Source organism: Urocitellus parryii, chromosome 10 (genome assembly GCF_045843805.1).
Source record: "Urocitellus parryii isolate mUroPar1 chromosome 10, mUroPar1.hap1, whole genome shotgun sequence".
Taxonomy (NCBI): domain Eukaryota; kingdom Metazoa; phylum Chordata; class Mammalia; order Rodentia; family Sciuridae; genus Urocitellus; species Urocitellus parryii.
The window spans coordinates 41,562,195-41,588,345 of NC_135540.1; the positions used below are offsets into that span (position 1 = coordinate 41,562,195).

At 41.3% G+C, this 26,151-nt stretch overlaps 1 protein-coding gene and 1 pseudogene across 1 annotated transcript; one reads left to right on the forward strand and one right to left on the reverse strand.

Moving 5' to 3' along the window:
• Positions 1–11,172: 11,172 nt before the first annotated feature.
• LOC113195802 (nuclear RNA export factor 2 pseudogene) lies at positions 11,173–15,215 on the reverse strand (annotated as a pseudogene).
• Positions 15,216–18,093: 2,878 nt separating this feature from the next.
• Positions 18,094–19,152, forward strand: Atoh1 (atonal bHLH transcription factor 1). The gene has a single exon (XM_026407464.2). The coding sequence runs from the start codon at positions 18,094–18,096 to the stop codon at positions 19,150–19,152; it is 1,059 nt and encodes a 352-aa protein (XP_026263249.1).
• Positions 19,153–26,151: the final 6,999 nt, after the last annotated feature.

Here is a 26,151-nt window from a genome sequence, read left to right on the forward strand (position 1 = left end):
ATTCCAAGGCGGAAGTCAAATGATTCAACAATCTAATGATCGCAGTGTCATGTCTGCCATGGGAATTCCCTCCTCTCTGCTCCTCGACCACCCAGGGAGCCTGGGCGGACTCACAAATGATCTTCTCATATGCCAAAGCAACCCACAAGATTAAAGCCAACAAGCAACAGTCCCTGGCAGAGCCCCTGCCAGTGGTGATCCAGTGGATTCTGTGTTACTTCTAAACCTCCTGGCTTTTAAACTAGTTAGATGTTCACTTCCAAGCGCCTTCCCCGATTTGTCATCAAACTGGTAACCTTCACATTGTAGCTCCTGGGCGAAAATCAGGCTGTGAAGCCAGAAGACAGGACTTTGAGTTTGGGTCCTGGCACTTCTTACATTTATGGGCAAATCACTGAAACTCTCTGGTCTTGGGTGTCTGTCTTTGCAAAATGAAAATTTAAAACATTATATATTGAACCTACCTCACAGGGTTGTTGTGAGAATCAAGTGGAAATGTATGTGAAAGCACTTTGTAAACTGTCATTTTTAGTCACCCCATCTTCCACTGTCCTTCATTCTCCCTCTCAAATTCAATAGGATAATTTGCCAGAAGGATACTTACCCACCCCCACCCCGTGTAAGAAGGCCAAGTGCATGCCCTCTTGGCTCTCTGACTTCAGTACAGGGATTCTGAGGCCTCACAGAATGACAAGGATATGATAAGAGGACCAAAGCTGGGGCCAATATTGCCATACAGACATTGTACCATTCATGGACCAAGTGACTAGACTTGGACGCCAGCCAGCCTTCTTCATAGTAGATTGTCCCCAAGTCCTATCATAGCAAACTCATTCTTGGCCCCAGAGAACTAATCCGACTGTGAAGATTTAAGGAGTCACCTGGGCTCCAGCTGCCAGAGGACTTATCAGTCATTCCAGTTGAGCACATGCCCCCCAGAATAGAGAGAGACTGTCTTAAGGGGTTAGTGACCCAATTTTTAAAATGCAAGCTATTGCTGACTGCCTAACGTCTTATAGTTGGGCTACCAAGAGAAATCCTAGACATTCATTTAAAGCAAGGATTTGGTGACACATTTCTTCTTTTAGCAGTTTATCCCTCAGACCAACCTGGCTCTTGCCACTCTTATTTTGATTTATCTACTCCTGGTCTGTTCAACAGACCCATGATAAGATGTGCTCCTGGATTACAAGCATTATATATGTCCCTCTAATACACACACACATACACACACACACACACACACACACACACACACACACACACACCAGTGGAACAGGAAAGAATGCCACTAATTTTTCTTATCTACCCACAAGGCCAAGCCCTGACCTGGATTTCCATTTGTGATGATTCAGTATGGGTTCTGGGTTGGCTGAACTAAGCTGAGTTCAGTCTGTTTGGCACAGTCCTATCCAGCCTGGCTGGAAACTCTTAACTCCATTTCAGTCCTGTGCAGAAGCTTCAATAGACTGCCAGGGGAGCTAATGATACCAGGAGTCCTTTAAGGAAAGCAAAGTCTTTCTTCTTAAAATCCACCAGCTTCTCCAAAACTAAGAGCATATATGCCTGTGCCTCTAGGAATAGCATAAAATTTCTATAAAAGTTCTCCCAAGTGAATAGTGATGATTTTGTACTAAAGATATGATAGAACTGGCATCCCAGTAGCTCCCAAATAAGGTTGTAAGCCTAAAAGAGAAAATTTCCACTGTAATCCATTCCTCAAGTTCCTAGAGCAAAGAAAAGGGAATATAGAAAAAAAATTTTCATTCAATGCTGGTATCAGTTTACAAAATATTTTTACATGGGATGGACAATAATTTACACTCTCCTCCTGATGTAACTGATGTAAGACAGCACTTCAGTGAACTGAGAAATACCCAAATCTTTTCCTAAGACTATAATATTAAAATTTTGTTTTAATTCCTAAAATAAACTTAAACATGTTTAAACAGTGTCTTCTATTGTAGTTTACAGTCACCACTTGATGTGGGAAGGGAGCCAGAGAGACTCAGAGTACCACCACCCAAGGTCAGAGGCACTGAGCCAAAGGATCCAGCACAGAGCAGGCCCAAGCCAGGGAGGAAAGCTGTTGCTGAAATGACAGACCACGCATATGAAACAGGATGATCTCCAGGTCATGGTGGCTGAGAAAGAAGAATAGACAGATCCAAGTTGGGAAACAAATTAAGATGTTAGAACAGGTATTGGGGTGAATGAGACTGGGCAGGAGATGGAGTCACCCACCCCCATATGACATTTGTCTTACAGTAGCCTTTCTTGTGACTTGCAATATTACATCCTAGTTACTTTTTGAGAAGTAAAATCCTCAGTATTAATGATGTTGCTTAACGTAGCCAATGGAAAATTTAAAAAAAACCCTTCCTTACCCATGGATGTGCTTTTTACTCTCTTGGTTGGTATAATTTTTCTTTTTTAGAGATTTTTAATTTGTTCATAAATCTTTGATAAATTATTTTATCAATAAAATTTTGTCAGTAAATAATTTCCCTGGTTGAAGTCCAATTCCTTCTTTGGCGATTAAAAATTGGTAATAAAAACAAAGTACTTTGATTAATTGTTTGCACTTGCATTCCCAAGGCTATGTGAAAGGGAGAGGACACTCTAAAAGAGATGACATGTAGGCAAGCCTGAGACAATTATAGCAAAACACCAGGAATGGGTAGCCATAGGGACATTTGATGGTGACACGCAGTGACCGTTCCTGGTTGGCCTCAATTTTACAAAATTAGAGGCAATCAACTCTCCCACTGCCACATCAGGATGCAGCGATTGCCCAGTGAGAAGCAGACACATGGGATAAAAAAGAGTAATGCAGCCAGCCCTTTTCAGGAAGAGGTAACTGAACAAGAGCCCATGGCTGGCGGGAGTGCCACACTTTTCAGAGAACTCACTTTAGAAGTTCCAGCCACAGATGGAACTCAGCCAGTAGACACAATGGTGGGGAGAGTAGGGACATTTCGGTAATTAAAGCCTGAACTCTGCACACTTTCAAACAGACTAAGAGCTCTCCACTATTGGCAACCAAGACTGTTTTTTTTTTTTTTAAGAGATTGTTCTAAGTGAACCCGGTATGGCATGAATCAGTGTGGGACATAAAAGAAGTCAGTGGATTACAGCCCTTGGGTTAAAAATGAAGAAAATCTGAAGAGCACCAGGAGAGACAGAGCCACAGTCTCCCTCGTATGAGAGACTGAAAGTGGCTAACAGAGGAATATTGCTCTATGTCCTATGTCCTTTCCAATATGCTGTATATACAGTTATGCTTAAGTTGACTGCTGAGTAAATTTCAATTGGTTTTTAATGTTTCGTGTGAGTTCAATTCTTCTCTATTAAACCCTTTCATGGTTTTTATAAGTCCAGAATTTATACAGAACTTTTCAATGTTAACAGAGAATCTGTTAGTATCTAAACCACTAGATTCTGACACTTACCAGATTTTTAGGAAGGTCAAATCAAGTGCAATTATTTACTGAATGCAATTTATTTCAAACTTAATATACTTGTACTGGTCTGCAAATTATATCAACAAGATACAATCTCATCTCTATTATAGTAGTCTCTAGTGTAAAAATAATTGCAAATTTTCGATTTTTTTTTCTCTCAAACAAAACTAAATTTTTCTATGCTGAAAATCAAAAGAGTTTTTGTTTTGTTTTGTTTTACTGGATCAAACTTTGGTGACAAGTAAGCCATTCTTTTAACTAACAAAACAAAGTTAAACTCCTTGAAGGCATTTTTTTTTTCTTTGAACTTATGTTCGTTGAGTGCCAACCGTGCCCTAGACACCATTACATCCCAGAGCGTGAAATCACGGAGTTCACACTCTGGGGTCAAAGAAAGGCATTGAACAGTCTATCTACAAATATTTCATTAACTGAGGCAAATCCAGAGGAAAAGAATAAACTTCAATGTGAGTATATGACAAAGAAAGCTGAACTAGTTTGGAGGACTTGCTAGAAGAAGAAAAGCTTGAGCTAAACTCAGAACAATAAGGAGAAGTTTGGGGAATAGAAGTGGAGAGTATAGAACATTTTAGACAGAGGGACAACCAAAACTCACCTGAGAACCGAGATGTTTATGTGGCTATAACAACTAAAAGTAGATCCTATGCATCCAAGGTGATAGAAACTGACTTTATATAGTCTTTGGTCTAACAGACTTGGGAAGCTGCTGCAAGTTTATCAAGAGTCAAGTCTGAAATTTGTTTGGTTGTATTATGCTGTATACATGGAGAGTGCTCAATATACATACATAATGATTCTGCAAAATTCTTTATAAAAGCTATCTGGGAGAACTATCATTATATTTTTCTAAATTGAATTGATTATCAGAATCATTACTTAGAAACTTTCACTTAAATAATTATTCTATGGCCAGGCACAGTGGTGCACACCTTAATCCCAGCTGTTTGGAAGGCTGAGGCAGGTGTATCGTGAGTTCAAATCCAGCCTCAGCAACTTAGGGAAACCCTGTCTCTAAATGAAATATAAAAAAGGGCTGGAATGTGGCTCAGTTATTAAGCGCCTCTGGGTTCAATCCCCAGTACCATAAAAGAAGAAGAAGAAGAGGAGGAGGAGGAGGAGGAGGAGGAGGAGGAGAAGTATTCTATGATATTCATTCATGTGACACCAAGAATGTAACTTTTGCAGTCTTATAATGGGCATAGCATGTATACTGTAGAGAGTCTGTCTGTAAAACAGAGTTTAAACATTGTCCCAATAACGGCAATATAAATGAAAATATTTTGGAAGCTTTGGTGAGAGTAAATGAAAGGATCATTATCATTTATTACTCTACAGGAACAGAGGTTCAATTTAGAATGGGGAGAGATAAGAAAGGAGACTTAGAAATACAAAGATGCCCCAATTTTCAACCACACCAATAACAATACTAGGTTGCCATCTGTCCTCCATCAACCATTCCCTTGTCCCCACCTGGTGCATCCAGCGCTAAACACCTTCAGGGTACCAAGGCAAGAACTGATCTTGTCCTTGGCTTTCCCTGCAAAGTGTAGTCATTTGTAGGTAAATGGATGGAGTTGGAGTATACCATGCTAAATGAAGTAAGCCAATTCCCAAAAAACAAAGGCCAGGTGTTCTGTCTGATAAGTGAATGCTGATCCATAATGTGTGTGTGTGTGGCGGGGTGGGGTGGGGAGTAATGGAGGAACTTTGATTGGGAAAAGAGGAAGAAGAAGAAAGGAGGGACCATGTGGGCAGGAAAGATGGTGGAATGAGATGGACATCATTACCCTAGGTACACATATGACTGCACATATGGTGCAATGCTACATCATGTACAACCAGAAAAATGAAAAGTTGTGTTCCATTTGTGTACAATATATCAAAGTGCATCCTACTGTCATATATACCTAATTAGAATAAGTAAATAAGTTTTTTAAAGTGTTGGCTTTACAATTTTACCAAGTCAATTACCACTTGGCCACCTGGTCTCGATTTTATAAAAATTTGTTGACGTCTTTCATTTGTTATTTTCTCTTTAACCCATTTTCTTTGTCTTGCAAATTTTTGCCTTTTGTGTCCTTTTTCTATCATTTAAGTGATGTTTCAGGGGGGCACCTGTGTATTCAATCTGAAACTTTCTTATAGTTTTCATATGAATTTCCTAGTTGAATTTTCTTTTCATCTTTATGGATCATTTTTACTGTTTCTTCATGAGCTACCTACTCGTATGCTTGTCTGTTTTTTCAAGACTAGTCACTTTCGTATCAAATTTAATTGCTCTTTTTGTATAAAGTATATTAACTCACAATATTTAAAAATCATTGTATTTTCCCAGTGTGTCATTTACATGTTTCTTTTTGTTTTTTGGTACTGTAATCAAACCCAGAGGCATTTCTCCCCTGAGCCACATTCCCAGCCCTTTTTGTTTATTTTTTTATCTTTTGAGATAAGGTGTCAATAAGTTGTTGGAGTTGGCCTTGCACTTGTGAGCTACTATGACCAACTGGTCCAATTTGTCATTACTTTAAATTTTTATGATTTTTATGCATGAAAAAGTTTTTTTTTCACCATACATGTACTATAGTTTATAGAACTTTTTTATTATAAACAAGTATTATTAATATTATGTTCATTTTATTGACTATTGATTGTTTGATTTTTGTGATACTGAGGATTGAACTCAGAACTCTATTTCTGTGCTATATCCCTAGTTCTTATTTTGAGATGGGGTCTTTCTAAGTTGTCCAGGTTGGTCTTGAACCTGTGATGCTCCTGCCTCACTTCCCATATCACTAGGATCATAGGCATTCACCACTGCACCCAGCTTAATACTACATTTTTTATTATTTAATTAATCATTAAATCTTTCAGTAACTTTATGCCTATAATTCCCTTATTTAATCTGATACCACTTAAAGTCTCTTACTCACTTTACTATTTACTCTTCGATCCATCCAGAATATATTTTGTTCACATTGTATCAGGGGAGATTTTGAAATATTTTAAAAATTAATTGTTAGCTTATGTATACCATCAAACACTTAAGTATAAACACATCATAGTCTATATCTTAATAAATAATTTAAAAACAAACACACATTCTACCACAAACTGAATCCTTGTTTAAGGGTAGACTTTTGAGAACAACCAAACTAAACTAATTCATATTAGAAGTGGTCCAGAATGCTTACCCTGAGACGAATTTCTGGGCTGAACCACTCGTTGACCATAGAGCAACAAAGGCTGCATTATTAATGGGAAGTGGGTTGTGATAATCCTTGGCCTGCTGCAGGGTCACTATTACTAACAATTTCATCTGTGGTGAATTGGGACAGGAGGAAGACAGAGGACAGAGTAGTGAATTTATATTATATGCCATATTTTTATGGCAGTGGTTATCATAAAACCTGTGGAGATGAATGGTTGCTCTTAGGTACCGTTTGTGGGTTTTTTTTTTTTTTTTTGGTGGACCCAAGTCAGCCAACCATCAACCCGAGAAACATGTAAAATTAAGAAAATCTCTATAACACCTGTGTGTACTACAGCCAGAGGGCAGTGCAGGCTGGAAACCAGGCCTCATTGTGTCAGTAGTAGAATTGCTGAAAAGGTTTTATGACACAGCTCTAGAAAATCCATGAAATTTAGATTCAAGACCCTAAAAAGAGAACAAATGGGAATCTGACTGCTGAAATGAAGATGTATTATGGGTGTGCTTAGATCTTCCTAATCTGCTGAACCATCTAGAATTGATTCACTCTCCAGCATCCAAGAGTAGTCAACTCCTTCACCTCAACACCATGCAGAGAACTAACAGGAATAAAATGCCTCATAAAATGACATTTGCTTTCGATTCTCAATAGTTTGCAGACATGAAGCTAGGGTTAAATCTCAATCTGGCCCATGTGGGGGTGGGGTGGTGGGGAGGATTATTCTTATTTTAGAAGCAAGGAAATTATTCCCTAAAATTCTGCAACATTCTGTACATCTACCTACAGGAACCCAAAATTTATGCTGTAGGGAACTTGAGGAGTGAACTGAGGAAGGGTATCAGTGAAAGTTGGAAAAGGCAGGTTAGTGATATAGGGGAACTTACGGAAAATTTAGGTGTCCTATGAGTCCTAATATTATGCTAGGGTGGATTTCTTAAATTTAAGAGAACTGACCAATGTTAAATGGTGGAAATGTGAAACTTTCAATTTTGATCCAGTGAATCTGATTTGAATGCTCTAACCTCCAGAATTCCAAGGTAATAAATTTGTGTGTAATTTTAAGAAACTATGTTTATAGTAATCTGTTATGATAGTTTTATGTATCAACAAAGCATTAATGTTATTGATGCCAGGGAGGCACCAGTGCATAAATCACAGAAGGATAGATTAACTCTGATATGTGGCCATACTGTGGGGCATTGGGAAAAATCATATATATAGGATTCAGTACTTCCTATGGTTTCAGGCATCTATTGGGGTCTTGGTATATATCTGTCATGGAAAAGGGGAACTACTATATTAAAATTTTCCTTTGGATGTTTCCCTGGATTACTCTGATTGAAACATTTGTTATAGTACCAGTAGGAAACAAATATAGATAGCTAAAAAGGGTATTGATAAATCTATATGACCAAAAAAGACCAAGAGTATATAGGATAGCGCGCGCGCGCGCGCACATACACACACACACACACACACACACACACACACACACAGCAAAACACTTCACTAATCTTTTCCTAGTTTCTATACTTCAACAAGTTTGAACTAATTAATGGTAAGGGATATCAGGACTCCTTGAGAATTCCTCCAATTCTTTTGTAAATTAACCTATAAATAGTTACCACAATATACCTGGGAGATAATAATACGAAACTTTAAAGCATTTTCTAAATATAGGACATGAACTGACAGCAATGCCAGGAAAACCAAAATGCTATCACGAATCTTTCCTTACAGTGAAAGCATGTGAAGGCCACGTAATCAATAGAATCCCAACCAAGTTTATCTAACAGGGTTTCCTGTGCACAAAGACTATGGTCCTTTTTCCACTCCCTGTGTGCATCAGTTAGATGGCACCATGGTTTAGACATGGTTCGTGTCCCAAGAGTTCATGGGTTAGGAGCTTGGTCTTTAGTGTGGAAACCTTAAGAGGAAGTGGGGCATTTAAGAGACGGGGCCTAGTGAGAGGTCTTTCAGTCATTGAAGTTGTGCTCTCAGAAGATATTAAGGTAATTCTTCTGAGACCTAGGTTACTTCTTACCAGAGTGATTTGCTATAAAAGAGCCCATCCCCACTCTCTGGCTTACTGTGTGATCTTTATCTCTTGCATGCACTCCCACTTTTGTAACACCATGCACCATGAGGTCTTCACTAGAGCCAAACCAATGTCCACTCTATGCCACTGAACCATCAAAACCATGAGATAAATAAAGTACTTTTCTTTATAAAGTATTCAACCTTGAGCATTTCATTATAATAACAGAAACCTTACTAATATGGATGGATATATTTAGGAGTTAATAGAAACCTCATATTTGCTCCTAACCTTTGGATTCTGGAAGTGCATCCACTCTGAGATGGTAAATTATAAAAATGTTACATACTAGAGGGAAGTACAGAGACTAAGTATTATTTTCAGAAATGCAAACCACTAAAGGAAGCAGGAAGAGTGGTCTCCATCATGTGCCCAGGTAATTTGCCACTTTGACACCTACAAAAATTAGATGTACCATGGCAGATAACAGTAGACTATTGGAAACTTAGGCAAATGGTGGCTTCAAACTCAGCTGCTAGGTTACTGCTACACTCATATGCAGCTGTTAAATTTATCAGGAAGAATAACAAGAAGCAGTTCACATTCACCTGGAATAAACAACAGTACACGTTCATGATTCTGTCCAAACATTGTCTTAACATTATTTCAAAATATAGTTCTGTGATAAGGAAACCTTGACCATCTGAACCTTATGCAGAACAATCTCTCTCTCTCTCTCTCTCTCTCTCTCTCTCTCTCTCTCTCTCTCTCTCTCTCTCACACACACACACACACACACACACACTCACACACACACTGTGTTAATGTTTGTAGCCATCCCCCCCACACACTATTTTTTCAGTAATAGAGATTGAACCCAGGGTCACTTTACCATTGAGCCACATCCCCAGCCTTTTAATTTTTTTTTTTGAGACATGAGACAGGGTCTCCCTAAGTTTCTGAGGTTGGTCTTTGAATTTGTGATCCTCCTGCCTCACTCCTGAGTCACTGGGATTATAGGCATGTGCCACTGTGCCCAGCTTACCTTAAAATTTTGACAGTATGATCTAATACAGAGTTCATACTCACATTTCACCAATCTCTTTTTTTTAAGAGAGAGAGAGAATTTTAATATTTATTTATTTATTTATTTTTAGTTTAGTTTTTTTTTCCCCCCGGTGGACACAACATCTTTGTTTGTATGTGGTGCTGAGGATCCATCGCGTTACCGCTTGAGCCACATTCCCAGCCCCACCTTTCTTTTTAAAAAAGCTCTTTTATTGTTTGTTTGGATCCAAATCCAAACAAGGCTCACATATTGTATTTCATGGTTGAAGATTTTCTTAATCCAGGGCATCAGCTTCTCATTTCCCTCCTTTCTCCTTCATGTTGCAGACTTGTTTGAAACTGAATGGTGTTCTTTAGAATATTATAAAATGTGAGTTTACTCTTTGCATTCTTGTGTGACCATTTAGTATAGGATCCACTGTACATCATGTAAATAGATTATCTCTGAGGCTTAATTACAATCAAATTTATCTTTTTCTTTTTAAAAAATACTTCAAAAAAGTCTTTGTACTGTATAATGCATGAAACCAAGACACATAACATCAGGGTCTTTTACTCTAAATGATGCTAAGATTCATCAGTAATTCCAATGAGACCGGCTGACCCCTCCGTTGTAATGTTCCCCAATGAAATTTGATCTGTTTCATTCATTGTCTTTTTCAGTCCAATATCAATCTTTATTATGGAAATAAACAGCCATCTTTAATAGGGAAAACAGAATAACTGGCCCTTTGGAAGGCTATGTTACCTAGTGCCGCAGGCTGCCCAGGCCGGGTCGAGCGAGCTGGCTGAGCCCCGTTCCTGCCGCTCGCCGATCACTGCCTGCAGCACCCCTGCTGAGCGATCCCCTGCTGAGCTATCAGTGCACGCCGGCTTGCAATCTTACAGCCCGGTTGGGCACAAAAACACAAGCCAGTCAAACTGAGACAAAGTTTTATTTAGAGAGAGGCCATGTGTGTCCCCTAACAAGTGGGTCCACACACGTGTGTCTACCTGAGCCGGGGGGGTTTCCCCTTCCCCCGGAACACCCTCCTACCATCCTTTTCCAACCAATGGGAACTCTCCCATTACAAGAGTGACATGAGTAACCTGAGTCCTGAAATTGGGCCCAGCTGGACAGCATGAGTCCAATTACCATATGAATGTGAATTGCTGGCTGGCAGTCAATAAAATCCAAAGGTGCCTGTATCAATATTTTTGCTGTGGCTCCTAACAACCTAGCCTACAAGTTCACTTTGGCTTCTTGGTCAGCCAGATCACCAACACATCATGAACATGGCTTAAGACAGAGAAACAATGATGTGGAATGAAGTGGAAGTGATGTGGATGAAGTGATGTGGATGAAGAGGAAGATGGCACTCAAGGACTCCTTTCATAGTATCTGTTTGAAGGCTTCCTCTGGGATCTTGCCCTCAGTCTGGAGCATAATGAAGACTGACAGCTCTAGTATAGTTCCACTTGTCCTCATGGCACTTCTGAGACCATTCAAGTTTCATCACAGACCATGTCGAAAAAACCTGCCTGGGAGAGCGCAGGCATGGAGGTGGAGCACATTGTAGGCACTGGGATGGAGAAAGTGCTCTAGATCTCCTCAGGGCTGGCATTCCTCCCAATCAGCTCATCGTTAATGATGCATATACTGGGATAGCTGATAGGGATAACAAGGAAGGTCCGGGTGAAGGCATGGACACGTCCTTGAGGATTTCCTTCTGCTCCCTTGAACACCCCATTCACAGAGAAGCAGAGCATTATTTCCATCTAGAACCACATATCTACCAGAAGGCAGTTGAAGTCATGCTCCGTTTTGGCAACACACTGCAGTAATCCACAATGTCTTGTTTTGTGTGTTTCAGCAGCTGTCTCTGCATGTTGGAATCCTTGGGCTTCTTCATATTTCTACTATATTTGAAGTACCTGCACAAGCTATTTGGGGCTGGGTCCGTGAGGTGGAAGGGAATGGTCAGAGAAATGCAGGCCTCATCATGGTAAGCGCTAAGCAGACCCTGTGGATCTCCATAGTCATAGATCAAGTAATACTCCTATAGGAATTACAGAACTAGATTCTTTAAGGTCGAAGACCCTTTATAGCTTTCTGTGCAGGATTTTATTAGCTTGGGAGCATCAAGGTATGCTGATATAATTGTATGGATAACTCCTGGCCATCCAGGTGTGACAACTTGGGAAAACAATCCTGGATGGCACTTACTACATATGCAGACTGGTCTGGGAAGGCACTGCACAAAGGGTTCCCTTTTAGCACAGCTTTAGCCCTTTCAGCTTATCCAACTCCTTGGAGGTCCTCAGCTCATTTTTGGAAAGGTTCAGGATCTTGACTTTGAGGGTCTTCTCTATAAAGTCAGACAGGCTATCCAACTGGTAGAGTTTATTGTTTTCCAAGCTCAATGACAACTGCTCAGGGAAATCCTTTCAATGACCTTCAGGGTAGCAAACATGCAGTTTCTTCAATTCAGGATAATGAATTGAAGTCTGAGTCAAAATAGAGATTCACTTGCTAGGAGATATCATATCATTTGCTTAGAGACAGCTTTAGCTGCTCCACTTGTTCTGGCATGAACTTATTCTCATGGATTCAGGCACAGATGTCTCTCAGTTATCCTCATCACAAATCTTGTAGCTGATATCCTTCAATGCAGAAGCAGTTTTAATATCCTGGAGAAAGCACCGGGTCTGATTTCTGATGTAATGGAATCAACCGGGATGAAGGGAACACTGAGTGGCTCTGGAATGTATTCATTGGCCATGCCTTGTCATACTTTCTCCCATATGGAATTGTGACCTTGAACCAGTTCCACATGGCTTTTCCTTGTGTATCCTCTTTTCTCTCTCTTCTGGATTTGTATCTTTCCACATGCTAATATGGATTTGTTCTTCATTATACCATTTCCCTCTCTTCTTGTTACTGTGGGTGACTTGAGTGGGTCACATTTTGATCACCCTCATGGAGTTTTGAAGGAAGCAGTTCATATCCAGAACGCTCATAATGAAGATTCCTTCTGCCAAGATTACCCTAGGAAGATTTCCCATCTTTCCTTCTTCCTTGAACAGCAATGCTATCATCACTGTTTTCTGAAACTTCATTTCTGTTTGTCCCACATTTCTCCAATGTTTGATCACATTTTTGTTGATGCTGTCTCAAGGTTTTGCAGAAGAACCTTGGAAGTGCTGACCACCAGGCATTGTCTGAAGAGGGTCGCATGATGGAGAGATCTGAGCTACCTCAGGGATCAGTGTTAATCAGCAAATGTTTTCATTTAAGAATGGCAAAATGAATGAAGGGAGACCCTCATTGCTATACAAAATTACATATAAGAGGTTGTGAGGGGAATGGGAAAATAAACAAGGAGAGAAATGAATTACAGTAGATGGGGTAGAGAGAGAAGATGGGAGGGGAGGGGAGGGGGGATAGTAGGGGATAGGAAAGGTAGCAGAATACAACAATTACTAATTGGGCTTTATGTAAAATTGTGGATGTGTAACCGACGTGATTCTGCAATCTGCATTTGGGGTAAAATTGGGAGTTCATAACCCACTTCAATCTAATGTATGAAATATGATATGTCAAGAGCTTTGTAATGTTGTGAACAACCAATTAAAAAAAGAAAAAAAAGAATGGCAAAATGTTTATTTTTCTAAATGTTTTATTTCTTCTACTTTTATTATATTAATTATTTAAAAAGACATTTTCATCAAGTCAGGCCCTTTGATTACTCTGAAATACAGTTCAGATAGGAATTATAGAAGAAATGTTTAATTCTTAAGCATAATTGTCAACTGATAAGACTATGCCCAATAGTGAAAAACAACACTTCTTTGTTATTTGTTTGTTAATGTTTGTGACCTCATCAGGACACTGGTTAAAATCCATCATGACTTGGAAATTCTTATTTAAAATAACCCATAAGATAATGCATTTCAAATTAATATTCAATTTTTGCACCTCTTGAATAATATACAATAATTATTCATTAAAAGCTGAGAATTCCCAGACCCATTGGATACATACTTTGCTGTGGCCGAGCAGAGCAAAATTTAATGTAAGGTGTCTGCAATGACTACAGGCCTCAACACCCTGGGTAAAATTCTTGGATTGACTTGAATTAGTATCTTTAGATATAATGAACAAACTAAATTTGGCTGTTTCATTTGCCTGTTGCATTGTTTATTCTTTATTCTGAGGCAATCTTGAAGTTACAGAAAGGTTGAACATATAGTGCAAATACCCTTTAACAAAACCATTAACCTGTCCCTTTATCCTTGAATACTTTAGTGACTATTCCCTAAAAATGAGACATTCTCTTAAATAACCAGCTATAACCATCAAAATCAGGAAATCAATTTTATCATTTATTTCAAGGACACTATACAACTTTGACAATTGTTCCAATTATATTCTTTATTAGCAAAGGACCCTGTTTAGAATCAGGCATCAGATTTATCATGTTTCCTTAGTCTTCTCTAGCTGGGAATCCTGAGGTTTTGTTTGCCTTTTATAATCCTGACACTTTGAAAGATGATAAACTAGTTATTTTCTAGAATGTTTCTGAGTTTGAACTGGGTTAATGTTTTATCTTGACTAACCAAGGAAAGGGGTAGGCATCTTTGACAGGAATATCAGGCTGTGTCCTCTGCATTCTAATAAGTGGCACATAAGTTCATTTTGTCTAATAGCTGGTGATGTTAACTTTGATCATTTGATTAAGTGGATATTTGTCATATACTTCCATTGAGTGTCAATCTTCTTTCATTTGTAATCAATATGTATTTTGTAACCAATACATATTTATCAAAACTTCATTGTATTTATTTATTCTATTTATATTAATAAGATTCCTTTATTTCAAATGGGAAGAAATCTGTCATTATTGTTATTTATTTTGGTATCTACATTATCCTGTATCTTGTCGGTGGAAAGGACTTCAAGCACGCTTCTGTGGTCTTTTGACACGTCTCCATCATCCTTTAAGCACTTCATATTTCTGACATAGTAAGATATTTCAGGCGCATCTTGTGCTTTTTTTTCTCTTCCATTTCTGGACTCAATCCATTTTTGAAAAAGCCATGATTCCTTTTGGTCAAGAGTTTTGTTTGGAAACTGAAATCTTGGAATTAGACATGCTCATTGTTGATGTCAAGCTCTGAGAATGAAGAGGACATCTATAGGTACACACTTATGCACACACCACATTTATGTGTTTGTTCCTATGTAGTAAAATCATAATTTCATATCAAAATCTCCAATTTTAATCCAACTCTACAGTTTCTTCCCTTCTCTGATAGTGAGTAACCAATTCACATTATCCTCAGATATTTACTTTTTTTCAAAAACTCTTTTGTAGTAACTAATGGCTGCCCCCACACAAAGAACCCCTCAGGCTGCGCTGCTGTTGCCACCATCCGGCCCCCTTGGATGCTCACTCTACTTGCATCCCTTTTCACAATCTGCCTTAGGGCTTACATTGCTCAGGTTCTGATATTATGCACAGGGTCCTGTGTCCCCTTCTCCATCTCAGATGCTTAGCTTCCTCAGCTCCACCTGACAGAAGAGAAGGAAGAGAAAAGGAGGAGGTGAGGCGGACAGCTCCCTATTTATTTTAAGGGCAAAATAAATGCATGTCACCACAAACTGTGGAAACTCCTACAATCCACTCATCACAGGGGCACTCTAAATTACTCACCTAGAAATTGAGATTGGCTTCAAAAAAGAAATAATGCTAATTAACTATAAAGCTGCCAATTAGGATCAGTATTCTGTGTATTCAGTAAATATTGGGCTGAAACCCATAATCCGAGCTCAAAGGAAAATGAATATTTTGCAGTTACACAGTCATTTAATGTACAGATAGAAAGTTTGGAAGATGAAAGTTCAAGGAACATTTGAACATCCCACACCTTTGGTAGTGATAGTGTATGAAAGAATTTCAGCAGTACCTTTCAGCAGATCCAGTCCAGGAAAGTCAGTGTATGAGTATAAAATGCAATACAGATGACTTGATATTTCTGGGCTCTAACTGTTACACTGCCATACATACACAAATAATGACTAATCATTTTTTCCAAAAGTTTAACTTTGGCACCTACAGCTACTAGAAATTATTTTTAAGTGGCATATTTTACATATTAACATTAATTGTGGTAAGAGCACCATTCCTTGATTTCAATACTACCCAGTCCACTCACTCACTCACTCAAATATTGGAGAATTTTGTCTCCAAAAAATACACATAATGACCTTTTATTATTATTCTCATATATGGTTTTCAACTAGGTTTAGGCTTTTTGGTTTTGCTGGGGTTTATTTAACATATTTATTTCAACAAAGCCTAAACACTCAAAAAGTCCAGCTGCGACTTTTCTGGTTCTTAAGGTCAGAAGGCCTGGACGGTTTCTGCATGCCAGCAAATGGACGAGGATGAGTAAAAAACAGACGAAGATGTATTAAGCATCATTTATAACCAATCCAACACTACAGTTTGGAATATATATGTATCACCAATCCAATCCAGTAGTAGAAATTCTTCTGTCTAAGGAGTTCTAGATGGCAGATGGGGATCAAGTCCTTGTGAATACTGGAGACAACACCTCTCAGTTGCCTCTGAACCCAGCAAAGACCGGTTCCAGGATACTCTGCTGGCTCTCCTTTTCACTATCTTTCCGGGAGGAAGAAACTGCTTGTGGGACGACAGCCACCTCAAAAGTCAAAAGCCGCAGTAGCACCAACAGGGTTGCAACCCACTCCAGCGCCCCAAGGTCGCTGCAGGAAGCGCCTGGAGCTGGGGCGCGCAGGACGCAAGTAACAGCGTGCCCGAGCCCTGGAGCTTCTGATTGGCTCTTTGCTGTGACTAGACCAGGCAGAAGCTAAAGCGGTGAGAGGAGAGTGCTCACCTGGGAGTTGGCGTCCCAGCCTCGCCAAGGACCTCCCGGGTTTTTGCGCTAGGGGAATACACACCCTAACTAAACTAAACACGGGGAGAAGTGGGTTAGGCTGTAGTTTCTGGGTAATTGCAGAAGAAGCCACGAGCTGTAGTAAAGCCAGGGCTCCCGAGGTAGATTACTTTGGTTCCGTAGTTTGAAAGTGTTCAGAATTGCAGGAAAGGCGGGCACCTTTCTTTTTAATTTGGGCACTCTCTTGGGGCTCTGGTAAGGAGTCCTGCTGTGTGTGTGCGTGTGTGTAAACTCTATGCATAATACTGTGCATACGATATCCCTGCCCTAAAATTATACTCCGCAGAGAGTTTTCTGAAGAACACAATCCTAACTGGCTGCAAGGGTGCTGAGGAACCGGCTCGGAGAGCACTGAAGGAGTGGAATTTGGTGCACCCCAACTGTACACAGCTTTACTTTTCATTAAGAAAAAGATTGCATAACAAAGACGAACTAGCTCTGGAGCAAGACACGAAAAGACGTAGTAAAATTAAGAAACGTTCCGAGACATTAATGTTTTCTCCTTCTTTTAGTCTAAGTAATTTTAAATGAGAGCCATCATCTAATAGTTTTCCATCTATGAGCACACAAATGAGATATTTATACACAAATTTTATACATACACATACCATATTATATATGAGAGATTAAAAATGTTTGGGCGATGGGGTTGTGATCCTAGCTCGGAGGCAGCACAGGACGGGCCAGCTCTCAGCTGTGAGTGCCCTCCCGGCGCCAGGCTCGTCCAACCTCGCCCCGAGCCGCCCGTGGCGGCGCACGTCTGACCTAGGACATCTGGGGCACCAGCTGAAAGCCAGGTCCGCACCAGCTCACGCACTCCGCGGTTTGGGCGGTGACACACAGGAGAGTCGAATTACAGGCCCGCAGTCAGCAAATGAATGTCAGGAACTTAAAAGAGGGAAGAAGGGGGAAAAGAGAAAGAAAGAAATGAGCGGGCGCCCAAGTTCTCTGCACACTGGAACTTTTCTCTGGGTGTAAAAACTCTTTGATTGGCTGCTCGCACGCGCCTGCCCGCGCCCTTCATTGGCTGAGCAGACACGCGACTGGCGCGAGGAGGGGGTTGGGAGAGGAGCGGGGGGAGACACACTGGCGCGTGCCGCTTTTTAAAGGGGCGCAGCGCCTTCAGCAACCGGAGAAGCTTCGTTGCACGCGACCTGGTGTGTGATCTCCGAGTGAGTGGGGGAGGGTCGAAGAAAAGGAAAAATAATAAGACGTTGCAGAAGAGACCCTGGCAGGGTTTTGGGGGGTTTTGTTATTGTTTTTGGTTTTGGTTGAGCTGGGTTACCAGTGCCGCCTCCGAAACTGCACCTCCCCGAGCCTTTGCAGTGCAATGTCCCGCCTGCTACATGCTGAAGAGTGGGCTGAAGTGAAGGAGTTGGGGGACCACCATCGCCATCCTCAGCCGCACCACCTCGCGCAACCGCCGCCACAGCCACCTGCCACCCTTCAGGCGAGAGAGCATCCAGTCTACCCGGCGGAGCTGTCCCTCCTGGACAGCACAGACCCACGCGCCTGGCTGGCTCCCACTTTGCAGGGCATCTGTACGGCACGCGCCGCCCAGTATTTGCTACATTCTCCTGAGCTGGGTGCCTCGGAGGCCGCTGCGCCCCAAGACGAGGCGGACGGCCGGGGCGATCTGGTAAGGAGAAGCACCAGCGACGGCAACGTCAGCAAAAGTCCAGGACCGGTGAAAGTGCGGGAACAGTTGTGCAAGCTGAAAGGAGGGGTGGTGGTGGATGAGTTGGGCTGCAGCCGCCAGAGAGCCCCTTCCAGCAAACAGGTGAATGGAGTGCAGAAGCAAAGACGGTTGGCGGCCAACGCCAGGGAGCGGCGCAGGATGCACGGGCTGAACCATGCCTTTGACCAGCTGCGCAATGTTATCCCGTCGTTCAACAACGACAAGAAGCTATCCAAATATGAGACCCTGCAGATGGCCCAGATCTACATCAACGCCCTGTCGGAGCTGCTACAAACCCCCAGCGGCGGGGAGCAGCCATCGCCGCCGCCAGCTTCCTGCAAAAGTGACCACCACCACCTTCGTGCTGCAGCCTCCTACGAAGGCGGTTCGGGCACAGCCACAGCATCTGGGGCTCAACCAGCTTCCGGAGGGGGCCAGCGACCGACCCCACCCGGGAGTTGTCGGACACGCTTTTCCGCCCCGGCCTCCGCGGGAGGTTACTCGGTGCAGCTAGACGCTTTGCACTTCTCGACTTTCGAGGACAGCGCCCTGACAGCGATGATGGCGCAAAAAAACTTGACGCCTTCGCTGCCTGGGGGCATCCTGCAGCCAGTGCAGGAGGATAGTAGCAAAACTTCCCCCCGGTCCCACAGAAGCGACGGGGAGTTTTCTCCCCATTCCCATTACAGTGACTCGGATGAGGCAAGTTAGAAAGGTGACAAAACCCTGAAAACGGAGACAGAAACAAAATTGCCCTTTCCCAGTGCGCGGGAAGCCCCGCGGTTAAATATCCCCGCACCCTTTAATTTTTGCTTTGCAATGGTCGTTGTTTAGCAACGACTTGGCTTCAGATGGCAGCTACATTTGATGGTTTGCAAAAGCCGCCGCTATTCCAAACTTCCTATGGCTCATATTGTTTGATGAAAGCTTGCTGTTAAAGCTTTGCCCGTCCTTCCACCTTCTGCTTTCCCCTGTAGGTAGATATGGTATAATTATATGTACCCAGATGTGGCATCATTATTATAGTCCCTTCTGCCAACACGCTGCTAAAACGTCGCATCTTTTCTGTCACCGGTTTGGGTTTAATTTATTTTATGCCCTGGGCGTCCATTCCTGTGTGTTGCGCGCACTCATGTGGGAGAGTTAAGTCTTCTGAAGTTGTTTCCCCAAATGCATTATGAATCGCAAAGTCAATGCTTCCAAAGTGAATAACTTTTGACTATGGAATTGTTAGAAAACGGGGACCTTTGCGAGTTTATATATTGTATAAACATACCCAGTATGTGCATCCGATCGCCAGAACGTTGGCGTCCTTTAGGAAACTTGGCGCACGCACTTTATCAGTGGCTGCTATTGCGGCTCCAGGAGAAATTCAACTGCCAATTGCAGACCAGTTTTTTTTTTTTTTAAACACGGCCACTTATAATCTTTAAGCTCTTTGCAAATGTTTGTTTAAAAAAATGAAAATAAAAACATATCTAGTAGTGTCAAAAGCATTTGGTCAATTTTATTTTGCTTTGTTATTGTTAGAAAACTTATTTATTATTGAGTGTTTGCTACCATTTCTACTTATCTTGATTCATTTTTTACATTTTCTACTCGAGATAATTTTATTTTAATTTAGTAAAGCCAACTGCCATTGTTTTATGTATTTACATTTGCAAATGATAACAATAAACTTGAAAAGGAACTTTTATTTGTCACTTACTTATTCCATTCCATTATACTATTGAAAATGATTTCTAAATAGCCTGGAAGACTTTAAGGAAGTAGTCTATCAAATCCAAATTTATAGGACCTAATATTTTAAAAGAAGAATGTTGCAAACTTAGTGCCTTTGGGTAGCATCTATACATAGAAAAGCACTTGAGTCAATAATTTAAATTGTGGGATAAAACTCTCCAAATTTGCAGCAATTTTGCCTTTTGAATAGCCAGAATTTCCAGTCTTACTTCTAGTGTTAATAGTGTTTGTGAGGGGAACTATAGTCTTTTAGGTCTTCTAGGATCTAGTTAGTAGTTAAATTTATCAGGGTTAGCTATTTTTACTTACAAAAATTAGATAAGCCCAAAACTTTTCAGGTAGGTCAAATACACAGCACCAGCTAACTTTCCCCCCTTTTCTCCGCCCCCCTCTTCCTCCATACCCCCCTTCTTTCCAGGGAGGGGGTTTCTAAGAAGGAAGGAGGATTAGGGAGGCGGGGAATAAGAGAAATTAGTGATCATTGATTCAAAAATTAGAAGTGTGCTGGTTGCTGTAGGAAATTATTAACTTCTGTTCAGTTTTTCTTTTCAAACAATTCTTCTTCCAATATAGAAACATTTAATGTTTTTCTTATTTTATCCTTCTGAATTGGTTTCTTTGCAGAATACATTCAACTATATTTAAGGTCAGTTGAAGAAACTTAAGGGTGTTACCACTGTCACCTCAGGTGTCCTCACTAAAAAAAAAAATTCTATTTGAGATTTTAAGATCATAAATTCTAAAGATAATACTCTGGGTGTGTGTGCCTGTGCATGTGGGTGTGTGTTTAGAAAGTGGGATTTTAAAATATATATGTTTGGCAAACATAGGAGAACTAGGATATCACGACATTCCATACTAGATAAACATCGCTGAACTTGAGAGGTTGGTTTTAAGCAAAATAATTTATGTTGTGTGTTTTCATCGGGATTTTTAAAAATTGCAGGATATGAAAGGAAGGAAGGAGAAAGAAAAAAGCTAGCAGAGGTGAGTTTGCAAGCTCCTGTATTCTCCTATCTCAGCACCTTTAGAAGGGGAGAGCACCACAAGAAAATTGACAGGCTCCAAAACCTGGGTTTGTAGAAAAAGTAATGCGCTAGGAAGTACAGGTTCTGACCAACCATAGAGAACCACGGAACTTTCAACTGACCACCTGAGTATCCTTGGCTTTCAGGTGAAGCGGATCAAGCAGAGCCAAGAGCCTCACAAGCTCTCTGGGCGAGGTGAACGCTAGCTGGTGACACTTTCCAGGGACAGAAACAATGCACCTGTCCTTTAGATAACCTTTTGCACCCACCGAGTATGCTGTGCTATGATAAGCATCAGGAATCTTTGGGCTGTTGAATAAATCAAGCGATTGCTTATAACACACTTCCATCTCACTCTCAATAAACAAGCCAAACAGGCATGGCTATAGAGCAACCTTGTAGAACGAGAAAACATATATTTTAATAGCTACTTTGTTCGATGTGTTTGGCTGTATGTGTAGAGACAGAGAGAGAAGAGGACCTAAAATCTTCTACCTGTTAGTGGTAAGGACCGGAGGAAGAAAAAATGTGACTGTTTTTCTCAAAGTAAACAATTGTATTTCATTTTTCAAAACCATTTATTCTCATTTTGTATCAACCACAGAAGGAAAACATCCCATCAAAATCATTACTTTTAATCAATTCAGAAATTGCAAAACAGAGAGGACATCGGGAACATCTTCCTCCACACCTTTCATAAATGAGGAAATTTCTGCCCTTAATTTGTTCTCAAATCACAAAGCCAGAAAGGGTCAATATCCAAAACTAAATCTTAGTATTCCTGTTCACCAGATCGATGCTCCCACAGAACTTTTCTCAAAGAACATCAATGGACAGGAGCTACAGCTATCTAAATGCTCCAGTGGGGACTGTGTCATCATAAGCAAATATTTATACTTTTAAATGCTAGTGGAATTATATAGGGGATAACCCTGTCTTCACTTAAGGAAGTTCTTTATATTTCTTCTCAAGAGAAAAACAACCATATCAGAGTGGAATTTCTATATCACACTGATTAAAGGCTTAACATGAATGCTTCTAACCCATCCAGACATGAACAAAAAGTCCAACTACTTTGTGGTAAATTGAGTGCTCAAAGTTCAAATGAGAACTTTAACCTCTTTTCTTTCCTTTTATTTATTTTTTTATGCTGGCATTTCTTTGAAAAAGATGTACAATCACATTTCCATTTTAAGGTTCTGTTATGGAGTTTGCATAACAAACGTTTGGCAGCTCGCTCTCTTACACTCCATTAACAAGCTGTAACATATAGCTGCAGGTTGCTATAATCTCATTAATATTTTGGAAACTTGAATATTGAGTATTTCTGAGCGCTCATTCCCCATATGCCAGACCACTCCTGCCATGCTGACTGGTTCCTTTCTCTCCATTATTAGCAATTAGTTTCTACCTTCCAAAGTCAGATCCAAGTATCCAAGATACTAGCAAAGGAATCAACTATGTGTGCAAGTTAAGCATGCTTAATATCACCCAAACAAACAAAGAAGCAGCATTTCTTAAAGTAATGAAGATAGATAAATCGGGTTAGTCCTTTGCCACACTGCTGGTGTTTTCTTGAATTTTCTATACTTTAAGTAGCTTGCTTTATATTCTGCCTTTGCCTTCCAACCCATCACTGACTTATTTGTGGAGGGTTTTGGCTGGCCACACTTTTGGAAACTTATTTGATTTCACGGAGAGCTGACGGAAGATTATTTTTGGCAACTGGCAAGTTTAACACCTTCTTTATGGGATATTGCCAACTGGGGTCTAGATGGGAGAGAGGGGAAGGGGGAGAGAGAGAGAGAGAGAGAGAGAGAGAGAGAGAGAGAGAGAGAGAGAGAGACTAATTTCCTTAATCTTAACCAATGCAGGACCAATACTTTCATGAGGCCTTTCTATTGACTTTAGAAATTTAAACCTGAACCAAGTAAGCAGTCTTTTGTTAAAGCATATCTTGTAAAATTTCTCTCCTGTGTCCAGTTGAAAAGTTGAAGAAAAAGATTATCAACTTTATTCCACCTGCCCCAAACCCCAAAAAGAACAGGAAAGGGAAAGTAGAGGACCCACTTGTCAATGACAAACTTGTCAACTGCAATCTAGAAGGAAAGAAAAAAATATATATAACAGGTAAGTTCTGGTGAGAGTTAAATATGACCGGTAGTAGCTGAAATATTTGCAATTATTTTGTGAGAGCGGGTGGGACCCCAGGCAGGGGAGATAAAATAGAGGTGTGCGTTTTCCAACCACCGTGGCCACTAGGCCAAGCAGAACCCACACCATAGAAGTTTCCTGGTCCTTTCTTCTAGGCCCCTAACAAGAAAAGGCCAAGGGAGTGGAGAACGGGTTAAATCCTGGGACGCAGGGGAGAAGGCAGGGGAGGAGAGAAGTCGGAGGAAGATAAAGAAAAGGACAGGAACCCAGAAGCGTGGGGGTAGTTTGCCGTAATGTGAGTGTTTCTTAATTAGAGAAGGGTTGACAATAGAGGGGCTGGCAGAGGCTCCTGGCCGCGGTGCGGAGCGTCTGGAGCGGAGCACGCGCTGTCAGCTGGTGAGCGCACTCTCCTTTCAGGCAGCTCCCCGGGGAGCTGCGCGGCCACATTTAACACCATCATCACCCCTCCCCGGCCTCCTCCACCTCGGCCTCCTCTGAGTCGACAGCCTTCCTCGGCCCCCCACCGGCAGAGCTTACAGAAGCCAGCGCCTCTCGCCGCCTCCCGCACTCGACCGGGGCCCCTCTCCTCCCCCAGCCTCGCAGCGGGAGCCGCCACTGCCCACTGCACCTCCCAGCAACCAGCCCGGCAAGAAAAGAAGCTGCGCAAAGTTAAAGCCAAGCAATGCCAAGGGGAGGGGAAGCTGGAGGCGGCGGTGGCGGCGGGAGAGCGGTGGGGTTGTCCAGGAAAAGTGGGGCCGGGGGCTGAGGCACCTGAAGCAGTGAACCAAGACTGGGAAGCGAGCGCATCCTCCCGCGCAAGGCTCCCCACGAACCCGGGAGACTACCGGGCCCAGAGCAAGTAGTTGAAGATCCAGTTCCCTCTTCCCACCAGATATTTATTGTCTTGGGCCCTCTGTTATTCTAAAGAGATTTTTTTTTTTTTATGCTGTTAAAATGCTCAGAGTTTAAACGTTAATCCAGAAGACATCGCTGCGCAGACTTTGTCTTCCACATGTCAATCCACAGGGCCCTCACTTCCTTTGGCTCCTCAGGAAGAGCTAAGAATTTCAGTACAAAGATTTTAGGCCTTTTGTCCATCCCAGGGTTCCTTTCCCTGTTTCAGCTCTGCTTTCTCTGGTTCCAAACAAGCAAATTATGAGTCTTATGTTGCCAAATCGACTGAGAGGCCTGGCCCATTTTACCAAGTTCATACTTTTTCCCAGGGAAATCAGAAGGGTCCTCCACAGGATGAAAACAAAATGCTATCCACTGCAAGTATTATCATTACTTTTTTAAAAAATCTGATTGGAGAATCAAAAGATCTGATGAAAGAAATGGTATCCTAATGGTCAGCTGTTTCACCAGGCTCCAGAGCCCAACTACTGTCCCCATAATGAAGAACAGTATCAGCTGGGATCTGGGGCACATCTTGGGATTTTTCAGGCCAATCGATGTGCAAGTCAGTTCTCTTTTGGATGCTCTTTTGGGCCACTGGACACTTATTTGTCTTTTCTGGAAACAGATCTTTGTAATCCCACTCATCTCTGGGCCTCTAGCTTCAGTGTTGAAGAGGGAGAGGCTAGGATTAGAAGGGATCCTTAATTACCTAGGGTCCATTGTGAGATGGCAATTGAAGAAAGACCAGGCATGTTCTTTCTATCTTAGAGGCCACAAAACTAGGTGAGATAGAAAACAGGGCCCCTGGTAAACCTGGAAGGTGGGAGGCTAGGTCTTTTTATTTTCCATAATAGCATTTGCTTCTGGAAAAAAAATAGCTTTGATGTATGGGATTTTTTTTTTTTAATTGTCTTTTAGCCCAAGGGATGTTGACGCCATAGTTTGAGGGGGGTGAAAAAAATCCTAGGAATCTGCATTCAGGATTCCTAGGTGAATCTGTACAAGTGGGATGGATGGAAGATTCCTGAAGCATGAACCTAAAGAACTTTCTATTAGACTTTTTCTTAAAGTTTCATATTTAAATAGTTACTGCCCAATAATTTACTTTTTCCTCCTTTTACAATATTCAGTGATTTTTTTCCCCCCGAAAAGAAGCAGACAACTTAGCTTCTCTGATCTCATGACCTGACTTTGTCCTAGGGCCTAGGACAATGTGTTCTAGGCCTATAAACTTTCGTCTCCAAAGTGATGCCAGCTGTCTTTGGAGGGAGAGGAGTAACAGTACAAGATGTATAAGACATTCGCCCCTGACTGTCCAACTTATGTTGGCTCAGTGGGAGATGCCAAATCATGTCCATGAGGACTTTCAGGGAGAAAGAGTTTGCTCAGGTTAAACAAACTCAGAGAATTAGAAAGACAAGATAGGGCTATCAGGAAGTCCTTGGTTGAACTTAGGTGGACAAAGTCACGTGACTGCAAAATTCCAGCCTGAATTTAGAGGATCATCTATGTTAGTGGAGGAGTCAGCCACCTATAATTCACTTGAAGTAGCTGGTTCTTCCTGTTGCTAATAGTCATCAGAAAATACAGAGAAAACCAATTTTATGATTTAGGAGGCAATCATCTCATGAAACAGAGAAACTTGCTTTGGTGACTAATTCTTTTATTTCTCCCAAACTCTTGCACTTACATCTCTCATTCCCAACTCTGCCTTTCTTCTCATCAATAAATAGGCACTTACTGGGTACCAATGTATAGCAGGAGGGGTAACTACAACCAGAAATGCAGAAAAATAAAATAGACCTTTTTTCTGTCTCTTGGTGGGGATCTCAGAACAAACGGGGAAAAGAAATTTTCTTCCCCAGATGATAGTGGCATTCTTACTGCA

Coding starts and splice junctions, on each gene's coding strand:
- Atoh1 (XM_026407464.2), top strand. CDS start 18,094: ATGTCCCGCCTGCTACATGCTGAAGAGTGGGCTGAAGTGAAGGAGTTG.